Here is a 25,439-nt window from a genome sequence, read left to right as displayed (position 1 = left end):
GTTCAAACATGTTCTTAAAGCTCAATTCGAGCTTAGTTTGAGCTTAAACCTTCGCGCATGCGTTTATATATATAAGTCGAGTTCTAACAATCAATACTAAACTCGACTACATCTCATTTCTCACTCTCTCCATATATATAGGGAAGTAAGCCTAGTCAACCGTATGGGTAGAAACTAGATTTGGTCTTTCTAGGGGTTTGCTCTCCCTCTACGACCCACTGCAAGTTTTCATTAAAGTTCATAGACTCAATGAATTGAGCCTAAAATTGTAAGTGCCATTGTGCGAAAAGAGTATACAGGTTAGGGAACTTAGATGGAGAATATGGAGCCAGAGCTAAACGAGTACACAAGAAAAGAGAGAGAGAGAGCAGCCACTACAAAAGAGAGAGAAGAGCTCTCACACAGGAAAATTCCTGTGCATGAGAGCTCTTGCACGAGAGATGAGCATAGGAGTGCAGAGGCTCCTGCGCAGGCAGGAAACAAGAAAAAAGAAAAATCTGGTTTTTTTGGTATAAAATTCGGAATTTTTATGTCTAATGTGTCGTGTGTTTTTAGATGATATGTCACTATCTTATTGGAAGTTGTAAAAGTTGAGTTTTATAGCTCATCCGTATCAAAGGGGTTCGAGATATGTTAGCTGCACAACTTTTTGCACAACAATATTGATGTATAATTGAGTTTTAAATTTGTTTTATTTTTTTTAAAAAAATGCTGAATAACATTAAGAGAGGTTAAAACTCACTTACACGTCAGCATTATTGTACAATTATCATGTAAAAGTTGTGCAACTAACATATCTCAAGGGTTTCTGTTTATATTTCTCTCTAAAACAACTTTTGGAACCCAAAAAAATTAAGAATATTATATTAAACAGAGCTGTTGTTTTCTGAGTTGTGATTGGTGCACAACACAAGACATATGGGTAAGATTCATGTGATGCGTCCCTCTCACATAGGTCTCACCTCCTGTATTTTGTGTTATGCAAATATTGTACAATTGTATTATGCAAGAATATTTTCCCGTTGTTTCTCCCAACTAGTCCTCGGCATATTTATTCTTAGGGATAATTGCACCGTTGGTCCCTGTGGTATGCCATAATTATTTTTCACTCCATATGGTTTAAAAAGTGCATGAGAGGTCCTTGTGGTATATAATAATTACAAATTGATCCCTGGCGTCAAATTCTGTTTAAATTTATAACAGATTCTGTCAAATGCCATGTCAGCGCCACGTGTCGCCATCTTATTGGCGACACAAGGCGCTGACATGAACATCTTAATAAAATAATATAAATTTATTAAAAAATAAATAAATAAACTTATTTTTTTAAAAAAACAAAAAAGGAAAAAATGGGGCAGGGGGTGGCAGCCACCCCTGCCCCATTTTTTGTTTTTTTGTTTTGTTTTGTTTTTTTTTTTTTTTTTTAAAATAAGTTTATTTATTTATTTTTTAATAAATTTATATTTATTTTATTAAGATGTCCATGTCAGCGCCACATGTCGCCAATAAGATGGCGACACGTGGCGCTGACGTGACATTTGACGGAATCTGTTAAAAATTTAAACAAAATTTGACGCCAGAGATCAATTTGTAATTATTACATACCACAAGGACCTCCCATGCACTTTTTAAATCATAAAGAGTGAAAAATAATTATGGCATACCACATGGACCAACGGTGCAATTATCCCTTATTCTTAAAAACGTTTTAACGATTGAAGGGCACAGGAAAAAATAAAATAAAATAAAATAAAATAAAAAAATTGAAAATTAGGAAAGAAGAAAAGTGTGGAAGTACAGTATTGTTTGGCGTTTAATCGGGAAAGAGCTGCAGCGACAGCAAGCATGGATGAAGTTGAATTCCGACGCCTTCTTGATCTATTCCCCATCGTCCGAGCTCGCGATTACCATGTAACTCTCCCTCTATTTACCAAGTTTTGTTTTTTTTTTTTTTTCGTTTTTCCCTTTTTATTTTTTATTTTTTTTTATTTTTAGAATAACATCGTTGAAGTTCGTGGGTGTTCAAGAAATGTGTTTAATATTTGACCCAGAAGGTTCCCTCGTCGTTTTGATGCCATTATGTGTACGGGGTCTCTTTATATCTTGTTTGAGTGTCTGAAAGTTTCCCTTCTGGGATTAGTTTCACATTTGTTGTGGGTGTTCTTAGTTGCTGCAATGGTGTGAAAGTCTATGCTGGTTGCATAGGTTTCTTTCCATGATATGTAGATTGTAGCATAGAGGTTGATCCAGTATGGCATAATTTGAACTACTTGGGGTTTGAATGTGCAACGATTACATAACAAGATTAATGGGCATGGAGTAAACAGAAGCATTTTAATTTCTGTCAGTGATAATTCATGAATGGAACAAACAAGTGGGTTTACTAACAATGACAAAAAATCAGGGGTGATGACTTATGAAGATATGTCATATAACTAATATGTAAGAGGAGATCAAGGATGTTTTATTCAGATGTGATATTTACAATCAGATTAAGTGAGAAGTGTTGTCTGAATGAGTTTTCTTGTTACTTTGGGATGTTACGAATTGATGATATATGATACTGACGTTTGATGTGTTTTGCCTAAGACATAGCTTACATAGTTTCTTGAAATGGTATGCATTGTCTAGTAATTTTGATAGGCATCCTACATATAGTGGATCTTGCTACCCCTCATTAAAGGAGAATATTACTAATAGGCATATGTAGTAGAAATGGGTCACATTCTCAGTTTATTTATTTTTTTATGACGAGAAACCCCTTAAAAGCTGGGCCATTTCGTGTTCCTACCCTTGTCAGGTAAATCTCAAACCTATGTAAAATGCCCCCTCCACACGGATCGAGTAATACTTCGGTTTCGCTGGCGGGCTAGCTGTAAAGAATTGTTTGCACCCAAGGGAATTTGAACCTTAGACCTCGTGGGACTACCACAAAAAGCAAGGACCTTACAACTTGAGCCAACCCCTTGGGGTTCATTCTCAGTCCATTACATGATCAACCGCATGACAGAAGCTTTTGATGGAGTTGAATGCTTGATTTAGTGTATTCTTATAATTATTTTAGTCTAGTGATTGTGCATATACTGTTCAAATGTTCCATTTTGTTTTTCAACTAGCTTCGTTGTTACAAATTATCTACTATAAACTGCACATTTTGCTCCTTCCTTTCATTTAGTACCCCAATCAAATCATCAGCGATGCAAATATTGTATTGTTATTATTATTATATTGTATTATTATTATTTGTTGTATCACCAAATTGAGATTTTGAGTAATCTTTTGTTGCCTACCCTAGGTTTGCCTTTCACTAAAAATTTCTGGAACTGGATTTCAATCTGTGAGCAAACATCTGGTTATAGGTTAGGTTCCTTTAGAGTGGCAAATCGTTGTAATTGGTTAGCCATGAAAATCTGATGATGACATATCTTCATTTTATGCTTTGGGCTACCATGAAAGGGAACTTAAATGATTTTTTTGAGGTTGTAAGATTCTTCAGCGATATTCTTCTTGTACTAGTTTTGTGGAGTCTTCTTGTGTTGGCTGATTGACAAATCCTTAAAACACCCCTCATGAAGGGATTTTTATTGTTTAATTTTCTTTCACCTACCTGTCTAATGATTAGAAGAAGTGGTACTCAAGGCGGACCCACGTTAGCTATCCCCCCCCCCAATTTTTTTACGCTACTCTACATTTGTTTGTTGAGGAAAAACGCTGCAGATATGTTTTTTGAGGCTCCCAAGAGTCAAGAAATCATACCTCTTTATTGCCTTGTTATCAAGGTACTTGAATATGTGAGGCAATTGAGGGAATATGTTGCCAAGCAGGCCCTTGCAAACTCCAATGCCAATGCCTGAAATTTCTCTCTCTTCTCCGTTTATTATTTCATTTATGTTTTCTCTCTCTCTCTCTCTCTCTCTCTCTCTCTGCCATAACAACTTCACACTTCTGAAGTGAGAAGATGGGGTTTCTATTGCTCAAAAGGGAAAAGGAAAGGATCATATCATACAGTAAAGTGTTTTAGTACAAGTTATTATCTTTTTTATTATAAGAAAAATTGGTAAGGAGGAACCATATTATGATTATAATATCAAAAAAAAAAGAAAAAAAGAAAAGAAAAATTGGTAGGGAGGAAACATATTATGATTATAAAACACTTCTGAAATTCATCAAAATATGAAAAATTATGGTTAAGTTGTGCTGGGATTTTGTTGAACGATTATGATCTCCAAAAAATAATCCTAGTTCCACCCTTGTTGGTACTAATCTTTACATGTGTTTAAGCAACATAATCTTGCATTCCCATCTCTTTAGTTACTATAATCCTCCTCGTCCTTATTTAGAATATTGGTAATTGGCCCCTAGGCCTTGGCCCAGGTGGTATATGGCATGGTGGGGTTCGGCAGGCTTAGGACTGAATATTGCTTAGCCAGAAAGATGCTAATTAATACTAGGCCCTGGTTTGTAATTCTTTGTATGAAGGCATTCTAGGTAATGCCATGGAGGAAAGCTGAAGATTGGTATCACATTGATCATGAGACAACTAGTTCTCACAAATAAAGAAATCAAAAGACATCATGAAGATTAAATCTTACTTTTGATTTGGAACAGATCAAGTCCATTAGCCATTGTGTTGGCAGACAATCATTATAAATCTTTCATGTGCTGGACTTTTTTATGTTCGTTATCTGCTACATCTGTGTTTGTCAGCTTATTTTGATTAGTGTTTTGAAATTTTTATTCAAGAATAAAAAATATTGCATCGAGGTTATTGCATTGATCTTGTTGTGATGAAACTTTCAAAATTGATCATGAAATTAGTATTTCTTGAGGGAGGCTTCTTGAATTTCTGCAAAGCCAAAAGTTCTTAGATGGTCCAAAATTGTATAGAACTAAAATATTTTTGTCTAATATTCCTAACTTGAAAAACCCTGTTCTCCAACGATTTCCTGTGAATCAATTTAGTGAAACTAATGGTTATGCAGTTTCTATTGTTTGAAACAGTGCACAACACGACTTCAAAATTTCGATGAAAATTTCTCTCCTTTGTTTCTTATATATGCATTTAGTTTGGTTTTTGAATATAATTTCAGGTGGAATCAGATGCATCAAGAGAGTCAACGTCTAACCCAACGCAGCATGAGGTGGTATGATTGGCATTGCTTAACGCAATATTATGCATTTGTGTATATTCAGCACTAGTTGACAGTTTTGACTTCACAACAGATAAACGAATGGCAAGATGCTTGGGATGAGGGGGATAAAAGGGAAGTTGAGAATCAAGGAAATAGCAAAGATGGTATCCATCAGATAACTTTTTCATATTATAATTTTCTTTGTTAGGTATGGTGCATTTCTTTTGTGTACAGTGGATTTGGGAGGGTGGAAAGAAACGATAGGGAATGGTGGGTTCTTTTGGGAGCTGATTCTAGAAAAACCCTAGTATCCATTTTTGCTTGAAGATGATAATCTTGGATGTCTTCGACTGCCTTGCCCTCAATCAAACCATTTTATCTGGTTAAATGTATTTTATTAGTTTGTAGATGTCCACCCTTTTGATTTCATCTCTACGCCATTGCGCCTATAAGTTTGGCGTCTAAAATATTTACTTGCTTGGAGACCTTTGAAAAGTTTCATCTGGGGATGTGTGTGCAGAATTTTGCTGTTTTCTTGTGTAATATTTACTTAAATTAATGGATTGATTTACTAAAGCACATTGCAACGTGCTGGGCTTTGTTGACATTAAGATGCATTTATACTTGTATCTTGGCTTTTAGTACCGAAGTTAAATTGTCATGCTTATGTGTTTGTGTGCTAACAGATGCATTTTGGATGAAGCTAAAGTTGGCTGCTGAGAGGAAGGTATGCTGAACTCCAATTATGTTATGAAAATTACTAGAGTTCCTAATCTTGCCACTTCTAGTATTTCACATACCAACATGATCTGATAATGCATGAAACTTGTGGACCATGATTCCTTGAATATTTCATATCTTGGAGAAGTAAAAAACAAAATGCTATGAGAAATGCATTGTTTCCCCATGTTTAACTCTTTGGTTAAATTCTAAGATTTTGGATTCTTCTGTGAAGTGACATGATCTAATGGTGCTCATTTATGTTATAGGTGGGGGCAGCAGAAGCAGAGAGATTCTGCACCGCTTTTCAACGAATTCATAAAAAACTTGTACATATCTTACATTATTTATGCAATTCTGCAATCAAGTTTTGTTTCCAGTTGTTAATGTACTGATTTTTTTTTTTTTTTTTCATATTATTTGCAGGTGCATGAAGAATTGAGTTTAGATGCTGCTCGGAGCTTCATAAGCTCATCAAAAAGCTCTTGAAGAATAGTTTCATGCATGTGTTTGCATGCTTTCTTTGTTTTCCCCTTTCCGAATGAGTACATGAGCGACTCGGTTTGGAAGAGACATTGTAATCTTGAAGTATTTGGATTTAATTATTGCGTAACAATGTAACATTGAATTATGAAATTAATTTTGGCAATTCAAACTATAAATGGTGTCGTGTAAATGATTTTGGATGTAGGCTTCACAATATACAACCAGTATTTATCTTTGGGTTGAATACATTGTTCTTATACTATCTGTGAAGAATTTTTATAACTTTAATTTTATCATAGCAAGGCAGTTGCCCTAATTTAATCAAAGCTTAAATGATTTTTCATTTTTTTTTTCTTTTAGTTATTTGGATTTGAATGTGAGGACCATCGGATTTGTTTATTGCTTTAATCAGTTTCAGAATAGTGAATGTTGTGAGTTTTTTTCCTTGGTCGGGAAATAAAGTGATAATATAAGTATATACACCAATAAAAAAAATCCACCATCAGGCAAACAACAATCTTTGATAAAATTAGCACCATTAAACTCCTGATCTTTGGTTATTTTGGGGCAGCAAATGTCTAACTGGAACAAGTTACAAAATTGCAAAATAGCACAACAGCCTGTAATTGCAGGGACAAGAAGGCCTGTTTTCTCCATTAATCATGAACTGCCTCATGCTTAAGGATCCAACCCTTTGACAATGATAGTGCAATACTATGCGTTAATCATGAAGAGTTCCCAAGATATCCTCATCTCTATACAGATGATACCTGAATTAAAAGACAAGGAAAACATGTCAAGAAGTAATGAAAATAGTTTGTCTATAATGGCAGGAAAACATGTTAAGTAGTAATGACAATAGTATGTCCCATAATGGCAAGGGAACAAAATTTTAATCTGACTTAAGGAAATAAAGGTGAACATATGCTTGCGAATGGCTATAGTTGTGAGTGAATGGGAGAAAGAGTATTGAACACAGATTTGAAATTGCCCTGAAAATAGTTTCTACCTGTTTCATAAAACATGCTTTTGGAGGGCAAAAAACATAGTTGGAAAAAAAAAAGGGGGGGGGGGGGGGGGGGGGGGGGGGTGGGGGGCAAATGCTTCCGGAAACAAGACCAAGATGTAAACAAAAAGCATAGGAAATAAAGGAAGAACATGATATCACTAAAAGTTAATGTTGTTGATTCTTTAACACCTAGTGAACAAATCTAGTACCACTATCCAAGTTTCATAATTCCACTCTCAATTGATATCACTTTATAAACCTTTAAAGCAATCTTTGGAATAAGTGAAAAACCTATTGGACTCATCACCTTACAGGCTATCACATATAAACACTCTGCTGTTAAGAATGTAATGGATAGAAAAGTGAAAGAAAAGTGCAGAAGCATGCTAACTGATAAGGTTTTCAATGAAAGATGCAAATCGTATTGCAGAAGACTGCATGTTTTTCCATGATTAAAAGAATTGAAATAAATTAAGGGATTAAAAGTATTTATTTTTAGCGATCCTTATTCATTGAGGATTAGGAGTCTTTATTTTAATAATTAAGAATCCTTGTCCATTAAGGATTATGAGTCTTTATTTGTAATAATTAGGAATTCTAGTCCATTAAATTAAGAGTCTGTATCTAATTCCGACAAAGTTTTCCTCCAAATTGCCAATCTATTAAACTAACATCTGTTCTCAGAACATGCGATTCTTATTCATTTTTAATATCACGTGCTCTAAGGACAAATGTCCTTCAACCTAGTTTGGAGGAAAATTTTGTCCCATTAAGATTTTCTACTAATGGATTAGGTTTTAGGATTTCTTAATAATTTTAAGATTAGGACTTCTAGCCTATTTAAAGGCTACTTGTGGCTTTGTTTTTTGTCATTGTGTTTTGGTGAATAAAATTTCTAGAAAGAGGTTTCTTTTGTTCTTCCAACTTTTGGGTATTCTTTTGGATAAACCAATTGTACCTTTATGCCCTTATGAGTGAATCAATACGTTTAAAGAATGGGTTTGTTTTCGGTTTTTGTGAACAAATCAACGGATTCAAGATCATTTATCTTTTCTTTTACAAGATCTAATTTTCTCACACGCTTCCCTGCATAAGTTGGTATCATGGGGTAATACGACACCTTCAAATCAGGTTGCCAATCCGCCACCAAAGGGAAAACATCCCACAGGCGAACCACCTACTAGGGCAGCAACTTCTATGATCTTAAAAGTAGTACAATATTCTTTTCATAATTTTGTTTTATGGTCATACACTAGTCAAATTAAAACGTCAACTAAAGCTGAAAAGTTATAGAATTTGGCATCCCATGTCATGTAAAGAATCACTAGTAAAGAAAATGCAATACAGTCTCAACATCCACAACACCAGAGGCAAAAACTAGTAAGAATGAGCGGACTGCAAATATATAGAACTATGAGCAGAAACTAATTAAACTAGTTTGATATACGTAATATCCCAAGCCAAATATGATCAAAAGGTGTTTTGATGGTTTGGTCCCATTAAACCGTCCATGTATTGAACCCAAGCAGGAAGGACATCCCCTTTCAAATTCTGCATCTAGAAAACTTCTGTTCTAGGATAATGTACTTTCTGAACAAATTCAACCATGCAATCAACTAACAAATTAATACATAATGAATTCATTTTTTAGCCAAACTGACCACTTATAACAGTAATTCCTGTCTCCATCTAAATTATTTCACACTTTATTTCCTGAAAATGACCAAGGGTCCCCGGGAACCACTCAGCTAGCCAGAGTTTGCTTAAATCCTAGCAAGAAAATTCTCTTAAGTTCCATGATATTGGCTAATGTAAAACAAACTCTCCGAGACTAAAATAGCAATTGCATACTCCACTCCATTTTTGGAAAGAACCTAGCTCTCTTGGGTTTCTGAGATCCTTTCGACGACCTATGCTATGTTGAAGGGGTATCTATTTGATCCAATCCAATATGATCGGATCAATTGCGTGAAGCCCATGTAGCAACAGAGCTTGAGAAAGCATACAGGAAAGGCAGTTCTCTCCTAGTATATTAATATTTTCAATTATATTAGTATTTTTATTAATTAGCAACCCCCATTATAGGTAAATCTTGCACGATGAACTCCTTTATCTTAAGAGATAAGACAAGTATTACATATAACATGATTGGCAACTGATAAATAGAATAATTCGTCACTTCTATCAGGTTCTAAAACTAAAATATTGACCTGTAGCAAAAGGAGTATAGCTTACTCTTTATCACCAAGCTTAACCTCAGTTCCTCCAAAATCAGGCAAAAGAACTGCTTCTCCTTCCTTTACACTAACAGGAATAAGCTTCCCATCTCTATCGCGAGCTCCTGGGCCCACAGCAACAACTTTTCCAGATTGCAGCTGAATGATCAAGCAGTTAAAAACAAACAATGTAAGCCAACAATTTATGGTGGCTAACAAACAAACAAACATATAAAAGGAGTGGCAGCGGCAATATCTGTAATGACCCAGGAAAAAACGCTAGCTACATCTGCGCTATCACCACAAAAAGACTAGTCAATTTGAAGTTTTTCATATAATCCCTTATAAAGCCTAGTTTCACCTAATAACTAGGCAATGTGGAACCTAGCACCTATAAGTATCTTTATAAATCACGCACTCTATATGACTTATTCATCTATGCCAAATATGAGACCGGGGTATTACAAACTCCCCCCCCCCCCCCCCCTAAACCCCTAGCGTCCTCGTTAGGGTCATGTCATGCAGTGGTTCAGTACTACATGACCTGGCGTTACTAGGTGGCTCTGATACCAATTGTAATGACCTAGGAAAAAGCGTTAGGCACATCTGCTCTATCACCACAAAGGGACTAGTCAATTTGAAATTTTTCCTATAATCCCTTATAAAGCCCAGTTTCACCTAATAACTAGCCAATGTGGGACTTAACACCCACGAGTATCTTTATAAACCACTCACTCTATATGAACTATTCATCTCTTCCCAATATAGGAACGAGATGTTACAATATCAACTGTGCTTGCCTCCATTTAAAAATATCCATCTTAAAATATTTGACCCACCAGTTTTGTACTTTAAACAACATGTAAACTGTGCGGGCCATGTGGCTAATCAAAATGTTACGAGTAGCCCAAGTTCATGGAGGTGAGCAACAGTTGCAACTCTAGCCCTTGCATCTAGTATTTTCAAGAATATAATTATCCTCATAGAATAGAAAAGATTATTCGAGTAATACCCTGGTCCCATATTGAGAAGATAAATACCCCATAGAGTGTGAGTGGTTTATAAAGATACTCATGAGTGCTAAGTTTCACATTAATTATTTGTTAGGTGAAACTGAGCTTTATAAGTGATTCTAGGAAAGTTTCAAATTAACTAATTATTTTAGGGTGATAGCGCAAATGTGACTAGCCATTTTAGAAAAAGTAAAGCAACATCGTCTCCGAACTATTAAAGTTAGGCCTTTCTAGTAAACTAAAGAATTAATCAAACATAGTTGTTCTTTCTCTCAATGTAACATGAAATTATCAACTCCATCTTAATAATTCGTTGTAATATTTTAAGTGGAAATTTTTGTTTTTTCAGTATGAGAAATATACAACTCGTTATGTTTTGAAGATAAATACATTTCCAGAGGCAAAAAGTAATAAATATTCAAACAGAAAACATGATACCCATAAGAAACACATCATGCTCAATTAAAGGAACGACACAAAAGATAGAGATTTTAGTTTAGTTAGTAAAAGAATGCCAGAATAGCAAACTAATAAATGGCTTGGATCACAACATAAAATCCCATACAGAAATTATATCCAGAACAATCAAAGAACAATACAGAACTCATATTGAAAAAAGGCAAAGACACTAGCCAATCAAGAAAAAGGTCCAAAAAAAAAAAAAAAAAGCCTCCTGTTGGGACAAAATACCCAAGCCACACCAATCCCCAGAGTTTAAACCCAAATTAAACATAGCAAACAAAAGCCAAGCCAAGTATCAGAAAAATAAAAAAACAAAATGGTAAAATGAAAGTAAACAAGAAGAAAAAGACACGAACCCAGTTTCAGTTCCAAGATAAAAAAAAAAAATACCACAAATAAGAGACAAATGAAACAATTCAAAGTCAATACAATATCTCTTTTCCAACAATCTCCTCAGCATTAAAAGAAAAAAGAGAGAGACTTTACCTTGGTGGTTGACTCGGGAAGTAAGACACCGGAGTTGGTTTTAGTAGGGGGAACGATTTTCTCGACCAGAACGCGATTGAAAGATGGGATCAGGCGCTTTGCCATTTGGGATTAGGAACGACAATGAGTGAACGGATCAGAGAGCGAGAGAGAGAGCAGAAAAGAGTGCGGAATGTGGAGAACTAGAAGCTTCTTTAATTCATCAAAAAAATAAATAAAAAAAAAGAATAAAGAAAACTAGAAGCTTCTTTCGCTCCTTAAATACCTTTTGGGTTTATGATTCTGATGACGTAAGTAGAGAGTTAAACTTAAATGGTTGGAATTAAGAAGCATAATGATCATAGTTAAAGCTCCAAGGCTCGATAAAATCTTCAAAGTGGTTTGACTAGTTATGCATTAAGGTGAAAGTTTGACCTTTGAAATGGTAATTATCAATTTTGTTAGTAATTTTTTTTTTTTTTTTTTTGGTTTCACTAATATTATGATGGGACTGAGTAATACTATTATAATCACGCCGATTAGAATAATTATAATTAATCTCTCTGGTCTAACTTTTTTAATAAGAAAAAAGGTTCAAATTTTTGTTTTTATGAATATTTTGTGTTTAAATTATTTATTAATGTTTTTATTTTGAAAAAAAAATATATAACAAACGGGGCCTTGTTTTTATTACTTGAAAATTCGAAAATAAAGAGAAGTAAAAAATTACTTGGAACATTTGGATGTTGATCCTTTTGAAATGATGATTTGGAGATCCAATTCTCCCGGAATAATTGATTTATCTCTTCATTTTTTTTATTCTTCTAATTTTTCAAGTGATAAAAACTTCGAACTTCAATCATTGTGCTCGACAAAGAAGGATAACAATCATGTCCCAAACTTACCTGTAATTTGGATATTAATTTATGAGTGATCTTAGGGAATTATATATTCGGAAAAAGTATTGTTCCATGACATATTTGTAATTTAATGTGTCATGAATAATTACAAATGTGTTAGCAGCATTTTTCAGATAAATTTTAGATAAAGTGCTGCTTCCTAGCATTAACGATCAACTTATAGTTATGAGGGTATATTGAGGAGATTGAAGAAAGCCTTCAAACTAGAAAGTGTTATTCCTAATCAACTGGTTTCTGTCTTAGGGCCACTAACCTTTCGATTATGATATTTGCTTCTAATTATTTTTATTTGATTTTATTTTAAGTGATTGGATTATGCAAATGGGTAATCTACCTTTGGTCTATATACACTTCAATCTACATGAAGGCAAGATCCAATATCCAATAATTAAGTAAGAGAGTTTTAAATAAAATTTAAGCCCAGAGAATAACGAGGCTCATTAATTTGTTACAATTTAATATGGTATTAGACTTTTGGTTCGAACTTTGATTTTATAATTTATTATTTATTTCATCGAAACCATGAATTCGAACTTTGTGAATATTACCAGAATCCTAAGTATGTTCGAACCTTGATTCTACAGTTTATCCCCTATTTTATCAGTCCTGAGTTCGAACCTTGATTCTAAGTGTTTATTCCCAATTTCAATTAAAATAGCCCACCCGAAACGAAGAGAGTATTAATTAAAAGACAGAAGTTAACTACAAACCAGTCTAATAAAGTGACACATGTCCCTCAACATATATTTTTTTTAATGACATTAATAAGAAAGCATATGTTTCTCACGTACTTTAGAAACACATGTCGATTACTTTATTAGACTGGTTTATAGTTAATTTTAATTCTTAATTAAATAATTAAAATTACACTTTCTTACTGCTTAAGTTTTAAAATAAGTAATGATTTAACACACGTGTTGCCTAATTTTTGGGATAATTGGTTTGGGTAGGTTTGTTTCTTGTTAGAATACAAAAAATGGGGACACACCAATCACTGCATGTATATTGTATACTTGGATCTTACGCATATTTCTGTACACACACTTTCAAGTTTCATCCACGTTTTTTTTCTCATAATTGGGCAGCTCCTAAATTCCTAACTAACCTTGTAGCCTAACTGATCTATAAAATGACAGCGGTCCAAAGGAGTAACAAAAACTAAAAGGTTTGACAGCTCCTTCCCACATGTGAATGAGCTATTACTAAGAACTACCTTAATAAACACAAACTAACTCAAGCTCGATCTGTATTTGCTTATTTATAGCCTCTTTCCTCCAATTACCCGAAACTCAGATATCAATCTAAACACCTCTGCTTCCTCTTCCCTGCAAACCCGTAAAGAAGATACCTAGCTCAAAGAGGAAAAATGGTTCAGGCAAAGAGCGAATCTTGCAGTTTTGCTGCACACTTGGCAGTAGGTAGATGGACCTCAGTCTTTGCATCGTTTCTTATCATGTCTGGTGCAGGTGCAACATACCTATTTGCAAACTACTCAAATGATATCAAGAGAAATCTTGAATACAACCAATCAGCACTCAATACATTAAGCTCATGGAAGGATATCGGTACAAGCGCTGGGATTTTGTCTGGACTTGTCGCCGAGGTCACCCCAACATGGTTCGTGCTTGCCATCGGCTCTGTCACCAACTTTTTCGGTTACTTCATGGTATGGTTGGCTGTCACCGGAAAAATTTCCAAGCCCAAGGTTTGGCATATGTGTGTCTACATGTTCATTGCAGCCAATTCTCAGAATTTTGCAAATACAGGATCTCTTGTCACCTGTGTCAAGAATTTTTCAGAGAGCCGATCGATTATGTTGGGTCTATTAAAAGGTTACGTTGGGCTTAGTGGGTCTATCCTTACTCAAATTCACTCGGCCATTTATGGAGATGATGATTCAACATCTTTAATCCTTCTCATAGCGTGGCTCCCAACGTTGATAATAGTATTGGTTATGTACACAATTAGGGAGAAGGAAGTCAAGATTAGGCAACCGAATGAGGTTAAAGTTTTCTATCACTTCCTTTATATATCAGCCGCTCTTGCTGCGTTTTTGATGGCCATGACAATGATTCAACAAAATGTCGCCTTTTCCCGAGTGGCCTATGCTGGAAGTGCAGTAGCAGTGTGCATCTTGTTATTTTTACCTGTTGTCGTCGCCTTTAGACAAGAGGTATGGTTAAATCACTATTTATTCCAAAAGCTTAAACCAACAAACAGAAATGAATATAATCATTTAATCAATATTTTAACACTTTCCTTCACATGTGAACTTAAGACCTTTGGCTCAAATAACATGTTAAATTATAACTTCTTTCAAAAGCTTATAGGAATTGAAGAGATAGATTAAATAATTTAATCATACTTTAACAGGTATTGCTTTGGAAGCAGATGAAAGCACCTCCTAGTACAATAATTGTTGAGAAGCCACAAGCTGTTGAGCAATTACAGAATTCTTCTGCCAATCAAGCAAAAGAGGAGACAAAAACATCCTTCTTTACGTATATTCTTAACAAACCAAAAAGAGGGGAAGACTATGGGATATTACAAGCATTGTTAAGCATTGACATGCTGATTATCTTCTTTTCAACACTCGTCGGACTTGGCTCAGGCTTGACCGTTGTGGACAACATGGAACAAATTCGTGAGGCGCTTGGCTATGAGCCAAAGACCATAAAGACCTTTACTTCGCTTATTAGCATATCGAATTACGCTGGGAGAGTATTCTCTGGTTTTCTGTCGGAGACACTACTCAGGAAATATAGAGTTCCTCGCCCCGTTATGTTGTCGGCTGTTCTTTTTCTCACCTGCATCGGTCACCTTCACATCGCGTTTCCCTTCAAGGGTTCAGTCTATTTGGCTTCATTGATCATTGGGTTTACACTTGGTGCACAGCTGCCGCTAGTTTTGTCCATAATTTCCGAGATCTTTGGCCTTAAGCACTACTCCACATTGTTCAATTGTGGACAAGTGGCAATTCCGGTTGGTTCATATTTGCTAAATAAAGAGCTCACTGGAAGGCTCTACGATAGAGAGGCAACCAAGTTTCATGCAATGGACGGTTCGGATAAAAACTACTTAGGGAAGCCACTGGTTTGCGTGGGGAAACAATGTTTTGGCCTATCTTTCAAAATTATTACTGTTGCTGTCTTCTTTGGAGCTCTTATTTCGTTGATTCTGGTGGCAAGAACGCTGGAATTTTACAAACGTGATATACACGGGAGGTATAGAGGTGAATCGGACACAGAGTTCAGTGACGAGAAGAAGGAGACGACTGAGATGACATCACCTTCAATTCTGATAATGAAGCCAAGTGAGACTTTGATGGATGTACAAATTAAGGTGGCGCCGGTGGTGGAATGAGAAAAAAGACACCCACTTCAGATACATGTACGTTTGATTAGCATGCAAAACGTGTACGGCTAGCAGAAGCTACAAATGGACTTTCAAATGTAGTTCCCGGCCAACGCCTGTCAAAGGCTGTAGAAAAAAAAAAATACATATAAATTGATTCATGCAGTGCGACCTTTTCATTTTAAGCTTTCCAATTGGTATTTTATGTCTTTTCTTATATATATGCTTCCTTTAGATTTAAAGCGGAACAAAAATTTTCTTCAAGCTAATTAATTTGAAAGAATTTCCATTAACTAAAAGAGTTTGGAGAAATCTTTGTTTGGTTGCTTAACCAAAAACAGAGAAACATGGAGCTTGAATTATGGGATTGAGTAGTTGATACTATGAATTGAAGCGCCTTAGAGAACGGGTTTCATATTTTTCCAAATAATTTGAAGCTCATCAATCATTATGAGACTAAACATTTTGGGGGTCCCAGCCAAGAGCGGAGCAACTGCTTGCTCCAACAATGGCCGGGACCAACAAAACAATGGTGGCGGAGGTGAAATATCGAGGTGGCGATGACGACGAGGAGGAGGAGAAAGAGAGTGAGTTGATTGGATGATGATCGAGTCATTCAATTGATATGCACTACAAAAAAAATCACTGTTTTGAGCCTTTTTTTTTTTTTAGCTGTTTTAAGGCCTGAAAACGGCTCAAAATGTTTTGAGCTGTTTTGAAAACAGTTCAAGGTATAGAGAATTAAAACAAGGTTCGAGCCGTTTTAATACGAAAACGGCTCTTTTTGGACCCAAAAACGGCTCAAACCGGTTTGAGTTGCTTTTGTAAAAACGATTCCAACTGGTTTGAGCCGTTTCGTTTAAAACAGCTCAAACAAGTTGGAGTCGTTTTAAGGTATAAAAATGACTCTAAGTAAAAATAATAATAATAATAATAATGTTTTTTATTATTATTTTTTAAAATATCTAATACCAAGAATATTGTTCTCATATATGAACTCATAAACGATCATATACACTCATAATCCAAACTTCATACACGCACAAACAATCACTATGGCTTAATGTACACAACAAGCCATAAAAACAAAACAATAACAAACAAAACGACGTATCAACATAAATAATGTCACTCAACCCCAAATATATATAATACAAACTTCAAAACATTCAAAATAATTTCAAAACATAATACATAAGTTACCTACAATCACAAACCGATCAAGTCCAACTGATAAAATCATATAAACAATATTTGCATCATTTAAAAAATACGATACTCCGCCTACATTCACAATGACTCAAGATATGTTTCTTTCACGACAGTCACTCAATGCTGTCCGTCCATCATTCTCGATCATCAAGGGCACGTTACCTACATTAGTAATTCGGATGAAATGTATTACATAACTAATATATATACATAAGAAACTAGTAATGATACACGTAACATTTTCAACCGTCACCCTTTGTTAATTAGTTAATCATGTTGGGAGCTAACCTGGTCGACTGGCTATTAAGGATCTCACCCTCATGATGTTAGGTGACTTAGTGTTGAGCGTAGCCGAAATGTTGGCCACAAGTGCTACATTGGTAGTAGCAAGATCTTCGATCATCTTCAGCATCTTCTCCATCATCTGACTCTGTGTTGCAATTCTTTCGTTTGTTCTTCTCCTCTCTTCCTCCGATCGTTCATTTGATCTTCTCAGCTCTTCCCACCATTGTTCAGCCATTCTTCTCTTCTCTTCTTCCCATTTTGCCATCATTTCATTCCTTTGAGCATTGAATGCAGCTTCATGACTCAAGCATGACGCTGATGATGCAGATGATCGAGAAGTGAGTCTAACTGGTAGTGGCCTAAGCCTCGTTCCACAAACACGCCCTGAGTATTCTGCTTTCCCTATTGCCCTTGCAAGAGCATCATTTTTGGCCCATAGTATTGAACCCTGCGGAGATACAAGGTTTGTTCTTATAGTGTCATCGGCCATCAACTCCTTAATCTTTTCCTGAAATATATATATATATATATATATATATATATATATATATATATATATATATATATATATATATATATATATATATATTTATATATATATATATATATTAAATGTGTTAATTATTAAATACCTATTTGCTTCAGTAAATACTTATATTATTTCAATATATATGATATATTCAACAGCACACAAATGAAATCACTAAGTTAAGCACGTACAATCGTCTCTCCAGCTGCTTGAGTGCTGGGCGTCCCATCTATTTTTATGTGGGTTGCCCCAAAAAATTTAGCTAGGGTGGGTGACACCTGCTTTAATATCTTATATGAAAACAAACAATATAAATTAATCAAAGTTAGTCATGAATGTGAGAATGTGAATTCAACAAAAAATTCTATATAGTCTTACTTTTTACACTGAGAATACTTCTCACACTTAATTTTCATATTAAGACCCATGCTCTTCATGATAGGATCATAATTGAAACACTTCATTTAAGGTCTCTTCAATAACACAAAGTTTCATGAAACATAAATTGGAGGCGACATAAGTTGAACAAAAAATGTTCAATGTGGCATCATAAAAAGTTTTCAAAAAGGTCACAAATATCCTAGCATTTTCCCAATAAAGAAATCCAGGAACAAGTAACTGAGTATCCTCCTCCCCCATTCGGTCAAATGCTCTTTGGTACTTTTCAGCAATGCTTATCATTAAGTATGCCGAGTTCCATCTTGTGGGAACATCTAGACAAACCATCTGCTTACATTGAATAAATTTCCGCTCTAATTCTACACATTCCTTGAACCTTGCCATCCTTGCCGGTGAAGACGTCTCATGTCTCACTGCGTTCCTAATATTAGAAATAGCATCATTTAACTTTTTCTAACTATCAGTTACAACAAGATTCAAAATATGAGTAGCACACCGCATGTAAAGAAACTCACCTCCCAAAATATTAGAATTCTCATCCTTCAACCTCCTTCTCATATATTCAATAGCCACATCATTGGAGGAGGCATTATCAACTGTTATTGTAAAAATACCCTTAATCCCCCACGCTACCATTGAATTCTCCAACACTTTCTCAATGGTATCACCTTTATGATTTGGAACTAGGCAAAACTTGATGATTTTCTTATGCAATATCCAATCAAGATCTATGAAATGATTGGTAACACACATGCAATTCAAATTTTGCAAGGAAGTCCATATATCGATAGTGAGGAAAACCCTTTGACCGCTCAACAAAGTCATCAACTTAAGCTTTTCTTCCATGTACAATTTCATGCAATCTCTTTGTACAGTAACACAATATGGCACTTTAAACCTAGGTTCCAATACATTAACAAATTCTTTAAAACCCTCGGTCTCCACATGCTTAAAAGGCAACTCACATTTGATAAAATACCGAACAATCTCACGCCTTATTATGTCCAGATCATACTTCACAAATCCAATTTGGAGGCTTTTAGATTTACTACAAATGCCATCTGTCTCATTCTTAAATGACATTTGCAACAAATTTTGATTTTTGGAAAGTTTTGATTTTTTGAGTGGGGAGTTTGGGCAATTAGATTGTAGGTACGTGGGTCATCATGCCTGAAATGCCATTTTTATGGTGACACCCTATCAGTCTATTTCAATAATTACATAGCTTTAAGATTATCCTTGTCAACTGGTTCCACTTTTTTAAAGTGGTCCCATACAATAGACTATTTAACAGGTGGCTTTTTGGTTTGTGTATTTTGTGGTGTGAAGCTTTGAGAATTTATGGAGGAAGGTGGTGCAGGATTGTCCTCCATAGGAAAAGGGGTACTCGCAGTCTCATGATTTGTACCACTCTGATTGTCCACCATCAGTTATTAAATAGAGTAATAGACAATAAATTGTATTTAACTAAACTTGGGAGGGAGATAAGATGACTCAGCGTGATATTCATCCCAACAAATCTCTTCCATTTTCTTTTTTCCATCGTGTGAAGCGTGAACCATTGATTTTGTCTCAAGATTGGAGAAGCCATAACCATTTGAGTCTGTCCAGCGTAAAACGAGGCCGAACTTTTGATTCCATTCAAACTTCTCAATCTCCAATTTCAGATTCTAGTGTACGATGCTCGTGCCTGAACCGACATTGAGGTTTTTCTCGATCAACTAGAAGAACACAAAAGCACATTCAGGCAAGCACTAGAAAAAAAAAAAAAAAAAAAAAAAAAAAAAAAAAAAAAAAATGACTTAGGCGTTGTATATTGTCCCATATTGGTAAAATAAAACAAAATCTTTTAATTTTTAAGTCATTGCATGTATCACAGCTAATGTCGAGCTCATTAACGCAAGCTTGTTACCAAGTGGGACATTAAATGTGGTTGAAAGTATGGAGGTGGTCACAGGTGGGCTGACATACAATTGGTTTATTCACCACAACGTGAGGTCTGATATGCACACCCCCTTACCCTTGGGGTTGAAGGGCCCCCTACCCACCACGGGTGGGTTAGCTTGCTCCAACATGAGGTTAAAGTCACAACTACAGGCCACAAATCAATTGGAATATTTCATCCTGGCGTGCTGCCTGTGGGTTCCCCTGCTTACTAACAACCACTTTTTTTCTTTTTCAGTACCTAAGAAATTTTCTTGATCAACCTAAGAACACCAAACATATATAATAAACTTTCCCAAAGAGCCTTGAGGGTGACTTAGCCGCCCCTGTTTGGCCTAGGGGTGGGTTCAGCCACCCTAGATAGGACGGTTTGGGGGCTTGGGGGTCGCTCCCTTTTTTTTTTTAATGGGTAATTACATTTTTCGACCATGAACTAACAACCTCTATCAATATGCCACAATGAATTGACACCCTCACCCTAAGAGAGCATTGAACAACCATTTATATACAAAAACTCCCATTCCGTTAGAAAATCTCGTTAAATCGGATAGAATATTCTATTTTTAGACGTTAAATTCGTTTAAATACATAAATATCCTAAAAAAGAAACCATAGTGTTCCAACATAGAACCACTACGGTTAAAGCCTCACCTTTAAAGTTGCATCTGAGAATACAGATGTTAAGAAAGTCATTGAGCAAGCCAATTACACCAACCAGTACCTAAACTCCATAGAAAACCAATTGGATAAGATTGAAGAAAAACTCGATAATAAGCCTCTTCCAAAAGAGAAACATAAGCCTTTTAAGCAAGAGAAACCTATAATCAAGTTTCCAGAACTAAAACAGGGAACAAGTTTAAAGGTTAACAAAGATAAGCCCTTTGTTGAAAAAATAGAGGAAATATATATTAAAAAGAAAAAAAAGAAAAAAAAGAAAAAAAAAAAAAGATGGTGGCTCCCACCTGCAACCACCCCCTTAAGGGGAGGGGGTTGGCATGTGAGCCACCCTCAAAGGTGTAGCCAGCCACCTCCAGGGTGGCTTGTCGCCACCCCGGAACTTGGGGGTGGCCACGCGGCCACCTCGAGCTTGCTTTAGGGTGAACTGTGGGCCACATCAGATTCAACCCGAAGGTGGTGCGCGTCCACCCCCCTCCCTGAAGGGTGGCAGCCAACCCTTTTCTTTTCGTTTTTCTTTTGTTTTTATTTTATTTTTTATTTGTTTAATTTTCAGGGTATTATATGAAAATTTTGATTTTAAGTTATGGTATTTGAGTCTTTTAACGAAGTTGACTGACGGAAAGAGGATTTTGGTATGTAAATAGTAGTTCATGTTACCTTCATGTCACCCTAAAATTGATGTGGCTCTTAAAATAACCATTGTATCAAAATCCAATAGTAATCTATCATAAATTCAATGATGATTTTAAGAGTCACATCAGTTTTGGGGGACACAAAGGAGACATAAGGGTGATATAAAACATTACTCCTCTTCTAGCGAGGGTGTCAGTTTATAGGGGCATATTGACAGAGGCTGTCAGTTCTTGGGGGAAAAAGGTAATAACCATTTTTTAAAAAAATATTTTAAGTTTTTCTTTGATTTTTAAATTTAATTTTTTATTATTTTTTAATTGAAAATATGACATGTGGCAACGGTATTATAGGAATATCTTGATAAAATGAGTCTTTTTGGCACTCTTTGGTATGTAGTATGGGGGGCCATAGTGCGAGGGTTTGTAGTTTAGCGGGCTAGCTACTTAAAAAAAGGCTGCTAGTTTGGGTGCACTTAAATGTAGTTTTCTCAATAGATATTCTCCTGTTTACATTCAAATTGTCAATTAGAAACTTTTAAGGAAAAAAAAAAAAAAACTGTGAAAGTAGGAAACTTAGTTTGTTTTTGAATTGATAATATATACATAAAATTATAATTATATATAATAATAAAATCCGATTACGGTTATCCGGTTATTAACCGGTTTTTTAAACTGTAATAACCGGTAACCACAACTGAGTATCCAGTTATCCGGTTGTAGTTATTTTCGATTTTTCAGTTTTTCTGGTTAGCGGTTGTTGTCGGTTATTAGCGGTTACCGGTTAATAATCGCACCGCTTGTACAGTACCCTTAATGACAATAGCTGGTTGATTGGAATACTAGAATATTTACTCATGTTTTAATTGATCAGTAAATCATGAATGCGCTAGTCAATTTCGATGAATGTATAGGATTTTGTGATTGATATAACAAGTTATATTAATATTTTCAAAAAAGAAAACTGTAAAACCATTGTATGTTCGCCCTTTTTTTATTATTTTTTTTTTAGAATTATCAGTTTTTGCAGCCAATTAGCTGTAGAACCAGATTCACGTTATTAGTTTTTAACCTGGCTAATTCGGTGTTCAAAACACTTTGGTGGAATTCAATTTTAATTAGACAAAAATGTACTTCGAACTTTTTATTTTGAGCAATTTCATGTACTCAGTTCAAACTGAGGTTTTACTAGCTCAAACGAGCCATTTGAATAAGAAGTTTCAAGTCAAGCAAAACAAGTTGTTCCAAGCTAAGTCCTAAGTGAGTTCGATCGAACGAATTGTGTTTCAAGAATACTGAAACGTACCCACTACTTTTTGTTCCAAGTGTCGTCCGAAGTTGGCTCAAACGGAAGAAGTTTTAAGAGTGTCAGAATTGGCCGCCCTAACTGTCGTCCCAAGCTGGTTCAAACGCTCCTTATCATGAAGTGATTGAAGTCTTCTAGTATTGGTCGTTCCATTTGGTGTTCCAACTTAGTTCGAACCAAGCATGCATGTTTAAGACTCGTAGAATGCCGCGTTCAATGGAGCATTCTAAGTAAGTCCGAACTATGGCGGAGCAAGGATTTTGGTTAAGCGGGGTCGATATAAAAAATCAAGTTCAACAAGAAGTAATTAAAAATATTAAAGAATGTAACGAATGAAATAAATAAACAATTCAACAAAAGTTAATTATTGTTTAAAAAAAATTATGTAACTTATATTTTAATTTATCACGCCTATTGCGCCTATCGTTAACTTATTCTGTTGTCCTTGGTGCGTCTTCATATTTTGAAATTGCTGCATGATTTCTTCATTGCTGATAGCCTGAATATATCATTCTCCATGTACGTAACATGACAATCATGCATTCATTGATCTCTCATTTAATTACGGATGCAATTTTTAACAACATTATAAATAAAGGAAAACTACGTACATTTAAGCCCTCCCAAACTACTAGCCTTTTTTGAAGTAGCTCCCTAAAATACCAACCCTTACACTTAGGCCCCGCCAAACTACAAAAAAGTGTCAAAAATATCCAATTTGTCGAAATATTCGTATAATACCCTTGCTACGTGTCATATCTTCAATTTACTTTTTGGTAGTTTGGGAGGCCATCGTGCGAGGGTTGGTAATTTAGGGGGCTAGTTGAAAAACGGTTGATTGTTTGGATGGCTTAAATGTAGTTTTCCCTAACAATTAACTTGTAGGAAAAAATAGCTAATTAAGCACTTGATATGAATTGTTTAAGAGCTTGTCTAAGAAAATTTGGTTCATTGCGAGGAAAAAGCAAATTCGAAGTTTGATCTGTATTCAATCTATGGTAAATCGCAACTCAAGTTAATTGTCCAACAATATTGACGTAGAACTACAAATTAACCAAACAGAAGACACACGTGGAGGGCTTAGCAGATTTAGATTTGCAGAATATATTTTTCTCTTGAAAAGAGGAACGTGGTGAGCCATGATTTCTTAAGCTCAGGATTTCCTTCAATTCCAATTTAAAACGGGCAGCAATGAAGCTACGTTATTTTTATTTCCTTGCACAAGAGAGCACCGAAACATAGTTCGTGCGTCTCCGTCCTTTTGCAATGTTCTCTTTTTGTAAGTTTTTATTTTGATGATGTTTCTAATAAAAGTTAGCATGTTATTTTTAGTAATGAGAGGCTAAACCTCAACTAAGGTTGATGATCGATGAAGCCTCACTTATAATTAGCAACATTGTTCCCATGTGATTTAATATTTTCTAATTTAATAATTTAATTTTCCAATTGTTTTACTTCAACTCAATTTTGTAGAATAATTATTGGATATCTTTTGTGATTTAATGATACATTTGATGATTTAAGATAGTTTCATAAAATTGTTTGTATATGCTTGGTTTTTTTTGTTTAAAAAATTGGATATCCATTGTAATTTATTCTACGAATACAATTGATGTTTTGATTTAAATTGGATATCTTACTGTGACTTACGGATACACTTAATCGTTTAATTTAAATTGAAATTCTTTTGTTATTTGTGTAAAGAATAGATACATGTGATATTTTTGATTAAATATTTGAAGTAAAAGTAAAACATACTTCAGATTTTATTGTGAGAACTTTGAGAAATATTATTAATCATGGGAATATGTTGCTATGAATTTGTGAGTGCGGATTCCGATACCTTAGTGCTTTTTTTTACTTGATTACATTCACTTTAATTTTGTTTATGCTTTTAATTTTATTCACAAATACAATCTCTTAATTTTTGAAACTAGGTTGGGATTTGATTAATTTAGTCATAAATTTTATTTTAAAAAACACAATTCTCTTTGAGATCGACGTCGCACTTGTAATCCATTAACTACAAACGATTTGTGCACTTGCGAATACAATTAAAATTAATATCATAATTATTCCTCTTCGTAAAGAAATTTTTATTTTCATGAGAATAGCTATTCATACAAATTGTGTACAAACAAACAAAAGAAGAATGAAACGGGCCTTAAAAGTTGGGTTCTTCCAATTTGTTTGATTAATATTTCAATAAAAAGAAAAAAATAAACTTAATTTTTCAGAAGGATTTAATCCTGCACGTACCTATTAATGAAAGATTTGAGGAAGAACAGATATTCTTCTGTTAACATTGAAAATTGTCAATTAGAAATTAGGAAACTTAGTTTGTTTTTGAATTGATCAATGAGTACTATAAGTAAAGGATCCGCGAATAAAGGATGCACGGATTCATCTCAAAGCTAAATTTTCATGGCCCCAGCCGCCATGAAAATCAAGACAGCAACAACTATATATCACCATTGTCTAGTAGATGTGTTCCGTTGAAAGTTTGAAACAATTAAACAAAAAGGGAAAACAGAATTCCTTTATTTATAAGAGAAATCCGAATGGCTTCCAAACGGTCTCCACATATTAGTTTGCGCTTCTTTTTTTTTCTCCCAACAGTTAATATAATAAGGCTGGTAATTAAAGAGCTCTTTATTTAGAATATGCTGCAGGCTTTTGA

General features: G+C 34.9%; 3 protein-coding genes across 4 annotated transcripts; 2 read left to right on the top strand and 1 right to left on the bottom strand.

Moving 5' to 3' along the window:
• Positions 1-1,753: 1,753 nt before the first annotated feature.
• Positions 1,754-6,584, top strand: LOC133878053 (uncharacterized). 2 transcript variants are annotated; one of them, XM_062316541.1, is made up of 6 exons: positions 1,754-1,911; positions 5,091-5,144; positions 5,224-5,296; positions 5,819-5,859; positions 6,122-6,181; positions 6,279-6,584. In XM_062316541.1, the coding sequence occupies exons 1-6, from the start codon at positions 1,846-1,848 to the stop codon at positions 6,339-6,341; spliced, it is 357 nt and encodes a 118-aa protein (XP_062172525.1). In that variant the 5' UTR covers positions 1,754-1,845; the 3' UTR covers positions 6,342-6,584. The 2 variants fall into 2 exon arrangements, with proteins under 2 accessions (XP_062172525.1, XP_062172526.1); XM_062316542.1 differs by having other exon boundaries at positions 1,760-1,911; positions 5,091-5,141.
• Positions 6,585-6,842: 258 nt separating this feature from the next.
• On the bottom strand, positions 6,843-11,752 carry LOC133878254 (10 kDa chaperonin, mitochondrial-like). The gene is made up of 3 exons (XM_062316784.1): positions 11,525-11,752; positions 9,583-9,722; positions 6,843-7,108 (listed from the first exon to the last, which is right to left on the bottom strand). Exons 1-3 carry the CDS (start codon positions 11,627-11,629, stop codon positions 7,060-7,062), a joined length of 294 nt encoding a protein of 97 aa, XP_062172768.1. The 5' UTR covers positions 11,630-11,752; the 3' UTR covers positions 6,843-7,059.
• Positions 11,753-13,789: 2,037 nt separating this feature from the next.
• LOC133876684 (uncharacterized) lies at positions 13,790-15,786 on the top strand. The gene is made up of 2 exons (XM_062314942.1): positions 13,790-14,596; positions 14,797-15,786. Exons 1-2 carry the CDS (start codon positions 13,790-13,792, stop codon positions 15,784-15,786), a joined length of 1,797 nt encoding a protein of 598 aa, XP_062170926.1.
• Positions 15,787-25,439: the final 9,653 nt, after the last annotated feature.

The sequence above is a fragment of the Alnus glutinosa genome, chromosome 9, assembly GCF_958979055.1.
Source record: "Alnus glutinosa chromosome 9, dhAlnGlut1.1, whole genome shotgun sequence".
Taxonomy (NCBI): Eukaryota; Viridiplantae; Streptophyta; class Magnoliopsida; order Fagales; family Betulaceae; genus Alnus; species Alnus glutinosa.
This window is presented reverse-complemented; position numbering and strand designations above follow the sequence as displayed.